This window comes from Hemibagrus wyckioides, linkage group LG10, assembly GCF_019097595.1.
Source record: "Hemibagrus wyckioides isolate EC202008001 linkage group LG10, SWU_Hwy_1.0, whole genome shotgun sequence".
In the NCBI taxonomy this organism is placed as follows: Eukaryota; Metazoa; Chordata; class Actinopteri; order Siluriformes; family Bagridae; genus Hemibagrus; species Hemibagrus wyckioides.
This window is the reverse complement of record NC_080719.1, coordinates 17239213-17249881: the sequence shown is the minus strand read 5'-3', so window position 1 is coordinate 17249881 and position 10669 is coordinate 17239213. Positions and strand designations below refer to the sequence as shown.

The following is a 10669-nucleotide window of genomic DNA, read 5'->3' as shown; positions in this document are numbered from 1 at the left end:
TAAAAACCGATCCATTGCTCCACCGCTTATCCTACACAGGATTGTGGGGAGCCTGAAGCCCAGGGGACACAGGACAAGGTTCCAATCCATCCCAGAGCACATACATACATACATACACACACACACAAGCGCCAAACCCTGGTGGTGCTAGGCAAACATGCTAACCACTAAATCACTTGCCCCCAATCTTCTAATAATAATTCACATGAATGCAAAAACTAATTCAGGGTCACAGCAGGCCAGGACACTATCCTGAAAACACTGGGTGCAAGACCAGAATATGCACTGGATGGGACACCAGAGCACAATGTGCAACAAAAAAAAAATGAATAAAATAACATCTTTAACAACCACCTGTGTTTTGTAATGAAAGCTTTTTATAGTGATGGAAGACAAAAAAAAAAACCCTCAGGTGCAAAACCTAAATGTGTATCAAGGACATTGGAATCACAGTTTCTGCAAGTGATTGTGGTTAAAATATGAATTGTGGATAAGGAAAGGAGCCATATATAGCTTATATAGGTAACCAGTTCTACAGCCAATAGTGGGAAGAAACCACTACAGGACCAGTATTGTTCAAATATTCCTTGTCTCGTGGATCATTCTGATATGGTAACGTGTTTTGCTGCTAAGTGTATCTGATGCAGCAGAAATTTCTGGAATTCTTAAACATTACATATGTTTATAGATCATTTTAGTTAAATCATTGTTGCTGTATAGCTAGAGAGTACAGTACATCTATTCCAGACACAGGACTGTGTTTTAACAGTCTTATTGCTCTTCTTTGTTGGTCAGTGTTTGACTTAGGGATGCTGGCAGATAGAAAGTTCTCCATCCAGTGACCTTGAGATGCAGTGCGATACCAGTGCCATGTTTGTGCCTTTGCTCTTTTGAGAACGTACTACCATACTAATGATGTCTAGTCAGTTGGGGTTTTGTGGCTCTTTGGATAGACAGGATTGAGGGGAGGTGATGATCTGTGCTTAACACACGGTCTGTCATCAGTGATCTGGAAGATCAATTGGGAAAATATGTATATAATGATTATATATCAAAAACAATACTATATTATTGACACAGCTTGATAGGAATCAACTTGAGCTCCTGATACCTTCCATATGATGATTTTTTAAGCCACACTCCAGTTTAGGTCAAGATCTCCCTCTAGCGACCGAATAATTATATTGCTTGTAATAAATGTGGTCTAGAGATTTTTCGTCTTCTTTATTACACTGATAACATCAGAAAATCCCTCCGGCTCAGAACTATATTTATAGTATATTTTGAGTCTAGTCACTAATTAGAAATGCCTGCAGCATTGAAAATACACGAAGAAACTTTTTAGGGTAGAAAAGTGAAGAGCGCATGCGCAAAGACACAAAGGCGCATCTCAGAAACTGCACGCGCACAAAGAACTCGTGTTTTACCTCTAAACCATGAGGCAGAAATAAATAAGGATTATATACAGATGCTACTACGTCTTTTACGTGCACGTTTACGTCTAAAATCATCACATATTCGCTGTGTTGTATATATTTACACCGAGCAGGCATAACATTATGGCCACCTGTGTTGGTCCCACTTTTGCTGCCAAAACAGCCCTGACCTGTCTAAGCATAGACCACATTAGATCCCTAAAGGAGTTCTGTGGTATCTGGAAGCAAGATCTTAGCACCACAAGGGCCACACCTCGCAACTTACAGGACTTAAAGGATACTTTTGATAGATACTGACCACTGCAGACCAAGAACACCCCACATGAGCTGCAGTTTTGGAGATGATCCAGTGGTCTTGCCATCAAAATCAAACTCGCTCAAATCCCTACTCTTGCCCTTTTTCCTGCTTCTAACACATCAACTTTGAGGACAAAATGTTCACTTGCTGTCTAAAATATCTCACCCACTAACAGGTGCCATGATGAGATAATCAGTGTTATTCACTTTACCTGGCACTGCTCATAATGTTATGCCTGATCGGGGTATGCATCTATGTAACTCAGTGTTTCTAAGTTGCCATTGTTGCCAAGAGGCATTACCTCTTGCCTTGGTGACCATGGCATAGTAATGGCAGTTAGCCGGATAGAATTTAGAAGTATAAATACAAAGAAACTGTTTAAGGACAATTAAAACAAACAAATAAATAGAGAACTGGTATCTTTGTAAAAAGGTGAACCTTTATTATATTAGCACATTATATGCTAGTTACCTCGGCTCACAGATTTTTTTTTTGTTGTTTTTTTTTCTGGATTTTTATCAAAACCAACAAGTGTATATCTGTAACAGTAATTGGTAAACAAAACTAATGTATAAAAACATAAAATAAACCATACAAGATACAGCATTCTGTGTGTACTAAGGCTATCCTTCATTTTACAGGCACTTGAGCTGAAATTTGATCACATCATTGACGACTAGTCAGGTAACATAACCTTTCAACACTTAAATCCAGCTTTTCTCTGGATTTAAAAGAAAGCAAAACAAACTAACAAATAACACGATGAATATAAACAGTACCTTTCTGTACAGTACAAACATTTAAAAAAAAAAAAAAAACAGAACCTTTAAAATAAATTACGAGGTTCCTGGAGCAATCCTTCTATAATACAAAAAAAAAAAAGAAGTAAAACTGATCAGTGCATGATATTAACAGTCTATATAACAAATGCACTTGGTGTGAGTGTACAGGCTCTCTTCCTGCTCGGCAGATGGAAGTGAAATGATAGTTATTTCTGTTAATGTAGCTCAAAACATGTAGCTTTTTCTTTCACTCTTATTTTTTTGTTTTGTTCATTCCAGCATATAAAGTAACTTCCTCCCAAACTCCACACACTGGCTGTATCGCTAGGTAGAAAAGAGACTCAAAAACCACACAAGATCCAGCCTTTGTTCAGAAGCAGTCTGTTTTTCCTTTGAGAGGGAGGAGACTGAAGCCTCTTAACAGCTAAAGACTATGGATTTGATAGTCCTAGCAGCTGGACCCTCGCTCACACTTTGCTCTCAGATGGAAGGTCGCCAAGGGCCGTGACGACGTCGCTGAAGGACACTCTGTCTTTAGGACTGGAGGCCCAGCAGCGTATCATCAGCTTGTAGATGCGAGATGGGCAGCCCTGAGGAGGGGACAACTTCAACTTCCCTTCCTGAAGACCTGGAGTATACAGAGCAAAGGCTTTTTATCAGAGCAAGTCATTAAAAGCCATAAGGGAAAAGACTAAGCTGAGCAAGAGAGTAATCCTAGTAGCTGTCCCCAAATCCATCAGCAGTTAATTTCCCTACTTCACATGCAAACATCAAATTTTTTTTTACCTTCCAGGACTTTGTCGTCAGCAAGATCAGCATAGGGAAGCTCTCCGAAGCTGAAAACCTCCCACATGAACACACCAAAAGACCACACGTCCGTCTTAGTGGAAAAGTCGTCTTCAAACACAGACTCGGATGGAAGCCAGCGCAGTGGGATCCAGGCCTGACGGTAATGGTAATACTCGCTACACAAATACACAGATACAGACAGTAAGTCTTCAGTCATATGGCAGATAAAGCATGTACTGTAACATTTACGGCATTCAACAGACATCCTTATCCAGAGCGACTTAGTAGTCGCTGTAATCAGTACTGGTTCACTAGGTCTCAGACTATGAATACCATCAGTCTAAATCTCTGTTGAGAGGAAATTTAAAAGGAAAAGCACATGGACATATATATATACATATATATACACACACACATACATACAATGTTATTCTGTTATCACACAATAATTCTAGTCCTACTCGCCATACTTCAGACAGATAGTCCATTTTCAAAAAAGTAACCTTACACTAGACAGAAAAAGTGAATCGCAATCGGTGAATAAAGATTAAGAGGAAAGGCAGCTGTCTCATTTCTCATCACACCATCAATATAATGCTCTATGTTGCTCAGCCCTAATAGTTTCAGTGTTGATCTATTTATAGAGATCAGATTTTATCCCTCATATCTAATATCACCACATGTACACATGTAATTATGATGTGTTCGTGTGTGTGCACCTGTTGTAGACATCTTTGCTGAGGCCCAGTGCAGACACTTTGACCTGCCTCTTGGCACTAATGAGGCAGTTGCGTGCGGCCAGATCCCTGTGGACAAAGCGCTGATTAGAGAGATGCTCCATCCCCCGAGCAACCTGCAGACACACCGACACCTGGGAAAGGACACAAGACGTCATGTATGTGTTGATAAAATATTTAAACAATCAACAGGTATGAAAAAAGTTCACCGTTACATAATTATAGCGTGTGTGTGTCTTTATGTCACTAGTTTTACCTTCTGCTTGGTGTTGAGTGGGTGCACTTTCACTTTCTCGTCTTTACTTTTGGAGATTTTGAGATATTGCTTCAGGTCACCCTGTGGAAGAGAAACAGGCCAGGTGTGAATGGGCCAATGTGAAACATTTCTTCTTTGTTCAAACAACAAACAATGTGAAATAACTAAAACTAGAATCATAAGTTTACTTCTTCAGACCAAATTCACTTCATCTCTAGTCATTTTATTTTTGTCTATTAAAATAATGAAACTAATAACAGGACAATCTCCATCAGATTAGTTACAACAAAGTATTTCTGCACAAATAATGCACAGTGTTTATAAGGTGGTACGGGTTGTTCAGATGCTTAACTAAGCTTGTTTAAGGGAAAACCTGTGAGATTGACTCTACATTTATTTCTAAACTATTCAGAATAAGAAATTGTGTATTGTAGCAGGTAACAATTGATGTTCATACAACAAAATTGTTATTTGTTTGTACTTTATGAAATCAAGTACACACATTATCTATGATCTTTACATTTCAGTGAACATGTCACAGCACACCGTTAAAGTTCAGGAGAGATGGTGTAACAGAAAAGCTTAGCAATGTGAATATAAAGTAATGCCAAATGATGCCACAAGGTGGCACTACGTTTTGTTATGGCGAACTAGAATTTAATTTGTGTACAGAATACAGAGCATTATGTATGGCTGGAACTAATTACCACTGAACCACCATGCTGAACTTTTCTCCGTAATGAAATCATTATCATGCTTCATACTCTAGTCATGTATGATTTAGCGAATGAAGTAACACACGTTTGCTTCGTTTTATTTTGTCCACTGAAAGTACCACATAGAAATCCCTACGCACTTGTGTTTTTGGCTCTCTTTGCTAAACTGGCTATTCTGAAGCTACTACTGATAACCAGCTCCTGACTCTCCTTCAGCCTTTGACCACAAAGGCAGACTTGCTGCATTTCTGCTGTCTAACCTGAAGCGATAGTTAACTATTTATTTTCTAAGCATGAGCATAACACATAGCCATGATATCAGAGACAACAACATCTGAATTAAGGTTTTCTGAACAGTATGCAAAATTAGGTATTATGCTGTAAAGTGTCCAGTCCAAACTTCAGTTCGATAATGCTTGTGGTCCGACTTTTCTTTAGTTCCCCACTCACAAGCATAGGTCCTATATACAATTACTTCACATTTATGTGGTTGCTACACACCCACCAGAGACCAACTACAGGCAACAAGCAAGTACACTCCTTCTAAATCCTGCCTTTAAGCCCGGGTTTAGGAATGCTTCACACTGGTAATGTAGAGGAATTTAAGGAACTGACTGAATGTCATGTACAGAGAAGGTGCAGTAAAAATGTTTTTTAATGAGCAGACAGACAAATCAGAACAGGAAACAGGCAGAGGTCAGGTGATCAGCATGGGAATAACCAAAAAACAAAAGAAAAACATAGTTCCACTAAACAAATATAGCACAGTAGCGTCAGGTGGCAAAATGCTGAACATGGAACTGTGCGCCAAGGTGAAAGGGAAATCTGTGACTCACCATATCGGCGTATTCCAGGATCATGTAATACGGCTCTGCTTCTCTGCACATGCCCAGCAGACGTGTGATGTTCGGGTGGCCGAGTTTAGCAAACATCTCGCATTCCCGTCGAAAATCTGACTGCACCTGCTCATCTCTGGTCTGCAGGCTCTTCACCAGGACGGCTGTTTCTTCTTCATCCGCACCGCTCTTCACCTTGGCCAGGAACACCTCTCCAAACTCTCCTTTACCTAAAGAAGAACGTGAGCAGGTGTTACATGTGCCGCTTTTGAACAAAACGTTCTGATTTTAGCAGAAAAAGCTTTTATACCCAGAGTGGTGATGGCTTGCAGATTGGCGCGGGGAAACTGCAGCTTGTCGTGAGTGCTGTGGCGTTTGTTGTTTCCTGCAGCAGACATGGTGTTGAGTGGCACATCCTCCTGAATCTCGGCTGTGGTTTGGCCGTTCTGCTGCATGGCGCCCCCTGTAGGAGAAATCAGGAAACATGTGATCATGTTTATATGTTTATACATGTTATACATGTTTATATGATTATATATATATATGAGCAGTGGCAGGTGCCAGATTTTCTACTTCATTTTCACATTTGCTAGAAAATGCACATTTTCTAGCAATTACATTTAACTAAAACAGTGAACCTTTAACTTAAAAAAAATCTAAACCTAAAATTTTTAGACCTCAGTGTCCTATTACAGCTGATTTGGGATGATCTTCCACTGCTATTATTACTTTAGCTAATTACTCCTGTCTATAACCAGTAGTAGTAGTGCTAGTTGTAGTGTCTAACCAGAACTTTGGAACCAAAAAGGAAACACTTTTGCTCTTTTTGTTTAATTTATTTCGTTTTTTGGGATTGGGTAAGCATGGAGACATGACAATATTCTAAACACATGCCCAAAGACATACCATTGAGACACTCCATCTCGGGCTCCTCTTTGTCCTGGCCATTCTGTAGTCTTTTGGCCTTGCGTCTTTGCTTGCAGTAGAACATGAGGCCGAGAACGACGATAATGTAAGCGACAGCTGCGCCTACAGACAGCCCGACGGTCTGAATCATCTTGTAGGGAGCCTTCTCATCATCTGCCAGAGGGTGCTGCACTGGCTTCTCTACAACCACAAACACACACACACACACCAATAGAAATATAAGTAAGAGCTACAGAGACTAATCGGTTAACACATTCACTAGTCATGGGGGAAAATGGTGATAAATGGTAAAGAAATGGAGGCTAAAAGTAGTTTGTTAGAACAGAAACCAGAAAAGTCCCCTGAACTCTTTACTTTAATTGGAAAATTATCATTTTATATGCTATGTGCGAGACTGATTTCGTAATCCTTCAGTGGCCCTGCAATTTCTGCAGTGTAATTTCTGCCTTAATATCCTTTTAAGTTAAATAAATAAAAAATAAATTCCTTGCAGGGTGTTACCAACATTATTTTTTAAAAACCTCCCAGATATTGCAAACTCCATAGAAAATTGCTCACTGAGCTAAAAGAGCATTTCTGGTAATGGACATGAGCTTCCATGCTGCGTGCTCTCAGTTTCAGAATCAACAATATCAGGTTTGTTTTTTTTAATTACCTTTTAAGAAGTGGTACATTAATAAAGAGTGTGATAAATGATACACAGATTTCTATTTATTTGTTGTTAGTATTACAGCTTAAGAAAAGTATTGAAGCTGGATTGGGAGTTTGGAGCCTGAGTATGACTTCTTTTGCTATCGTTCGGCAACATTTAAGACTAAAAATAAAAATGAAAAACAGGAAATGTCCCTAATTAGTTTAGGATAATAAGAATAATCGACTATTTAGAAATGAACTGAATATGAATTCCTGCTTTTTAATAGTCTGCGATATACTGCAGCTAATCTCTCGCTCTGGCCTTGGGCATTTTGTTGTCTTGTAAATATGCTTTGTATTGGCTTCCTGGAATATTCAAATTCTAGGAGAGAGATTGAACCGGTTTTGCTGAGCATCTACTTACCCACGACATAGAGCTCAGCGGACGTGTGTGCGATGTTGCAGCTGTTCCCAGCAATGCATGTGTAGCTGCCCGTGTCTTCTGTACTGACGTCATGAATAACCAGAGAGCCATTGGGCATTGTCTGGAACCTTTATCACACCAAGCAGAGAATTGATTAGGGAAGGAGTTTGAACTCTATTCATTTTACAGAAGATTATTCTTATGCTATTTTCATGCAGGGCACAGCTACCTGCTTTTGTTAGACTCGAGGAATTTGTCTTTCTTCTTCCACTGGATGATGGGTGAAGGATCTCCTGTGGCTTGGCAGTGCAACACGGCAGTGTGACCCTGATACACTGTAGTGTTCTCTGGCTTCAGCTTAAATGCCACATACACTAAAAGAGAGAGCAGAGGGATACGAAGTTGGTTTCTGCGTTAAATTAAATGTATATCAATGAATTAATACTTTTTTTTAACTGTAGAATTGTTTAAAACGATGAAATTCCATTCAACCAAGACCCAAGAAATGGGGTCTGTTCATGTTGCTATTATAACAACTTCTGAAATAACTTGTACTTGCATGATCACTGTTTAAGTCAGGAATAAAACACTAACACATGCTGTTACAAGAAAATAATCCACACTGGGGTGGTGTGATGTGATCCCATCGTCCCGAACTGTTTTATTACGCTTATGACACACCTTTTTTTTTTCCTTTACTTTTTATAACCAAGTTTAACGTTAACTACTCATAAATAACATTTTTATTAAACTGAAAAGACATTTTTATTATGAGCATTAGATTATGAGAAACCTCTGGCATACAAGTTCCTATAAATTAGTTGTTGTTATTGAAACAATAACAGATTAAAACTATAAAATAATATGAATAACGTGAATGATTTATAAGAAATGAAGAAAAGAAAAAAATCAGTCATAACTCAATATCTGGCAACTGCAAACTTATAAACTTCATAAGAGCTATGTTTCTAAATCCAACCTTTTTTAAGCACATTATGCAGTGTATAGATAAAGGATTTGATTTATTTTTAATGGGAAAACATTCCCAAAGCTTGAAGTAAAGCTTGTAAAATGCATCCATGGTTATTTCTCTATGATTATGGAATACTGCAGCTGTTCACTACATCTGTAAGCGGGGGTTTGCATGTTACTGTACTGCACCTGCTACAGTGAGCTGAACCACAGCACGGATTTCTCCTTGCAGGCTGTTGGAGGCCACGCAGGTGTAGTTCCCTGCATCTGCCCGCGCCACTTTAGAGAAGTGCAGAGTTCCTCCGTTCTGTTCCACCCTCGCTGGGATCTCACTGCCGTCTGCAGGGGGCAGAAACACACACACACACACACACACACACACACGCTTGTCTTACTGAGATAAAAACATGGCCATACACACTTTTGAACAGCAGCTGCTACCGAACCGACACATTCCAAAACGTTTCACTGCTTTATAACAATTGCATTTTATTAAGGGCATAATGATCCTGAACAATGGAGACACACACACTCACTGACACACACTCACACACTAACTAACACACTCACACACACACTCATTGACACACACTGACACACTAACACACTAACTCACTCACTGACACACTAACTAACACACTCACTCACTGACACACACCCACACACTAACTAACACACTCACTCACTGACACACACTCACTCACACACTAACTGACACACTCACTCACAGTAACTAACTGACACACTCACTGACACACACACTCACACTCATTGACACACACTCACTGACACACACTCACACTAACAGACACACTCACTCACATAGTAACTAACTGACACACTCACACACTCAGACACACACTCACTCACACACTAACTAACACACTCACTCACTGACACACTCACTCACACACTAACTGACACACTCACTCACACAGTAACTAACTGACACACACTCACACACTCAGACACACACTAACTAACACACTCACTCACTGACACACTCACTCACACACTAACTGACACACTCACTCACACAGTAACTAACTGACACACACTCACACACTCAGACACACACTCACTCACACACTAACTAACACACTCACTCACTGACACACTCACTCACACACTAACTGACACACTCACTCACACAGTAACTAACTGACACACACTCACTGACACACACACTCACACTCACTGACACACACTCACTCACACTAACAGACACACTCACTCACATAGTAACTAACTGACACACACTCACACACTCACTGACACACACTCACTCACACACTAACAAACTGACACACACACACTCACTGACACACACACACACACACTCACACTCATTGACACACACTCACACACTCACTGACACACACTCACTCACACACTAACAAACTGACACACACACTGACACACACACACTCACACTCATTGACACACACTCACACACTCACTGACACACTCACACTAACAGACACACTCACTCACATAGTAACTAACTGACACACACACTCACTCACACACTAACAAACTGACACACACACACTCACTGACACACTCACTGACACACACACACTCACACTCATTGACACACACTCACTGACACACACTCACTCACACACTAACAAACTGACACACACACACTCACACTCATTGACACACACTCACTGACACACACTCACTCACACACTAACAAACTGACACACACACACTCATTGACACACTCACTGACACACTCACTCACACAAACTGACACACACACACACTCATTGACACACTCACACACTCACTCACTGACTGACACACACTCATTGACACACTCATTCACTGACTGACACTCACTCATTGACACACTCA

The 10669-nt window shown here is 40.1% G+C and overlaps 1 protein-coding gene across 1 annotated transcript in view; it reads right to left on the bottom strand.

The window, feature by feature from the left end:
- Positions 1-2153: 2153 nt before the first annotated feature.
- ptk7a (protein tyrosine kinase 7a) overlaps positions 2154-10669 on the bottom strand; it is a 39536-nt gene continuing 31020 nt past the window's right edge. Inside the window, exons 11-20 of the mRNA XM_058401432.1 lie at positions 8996-9145; positions 8064-8208; positions 7835-7962; positions 6757-6957; positions 6161-6313; positions 5851-6080; positions 4299-4379; positions 4025-4176; positions 3303-3481; positions 2154-3144 (exon numbers count right to left, since the gene is read on the bottom strand). Coding sequence (XP_058257415.1) covers positions 2984-3144; positions 3303-3481; positions 4025-4176; positions 4299-4379; positions 5851-6080; positions 6161-6313; positions 6757-6957; positions 7835-7962; positions 8064-8208; positions 8996-9145 — 1580 coding nt within the window. The 3' untranslated portion in view covers positions 2154-2983. The remainder of the gene's footprint in view (positions 3145-3302; positions 3482-4024; positions 4177-4298; positions 4380-5850; positions 6081-6160; positions 6314-6756; positions 6958-7834; positions 7963-8063; positions 8209-8995; positions 9146-10669) is intronic.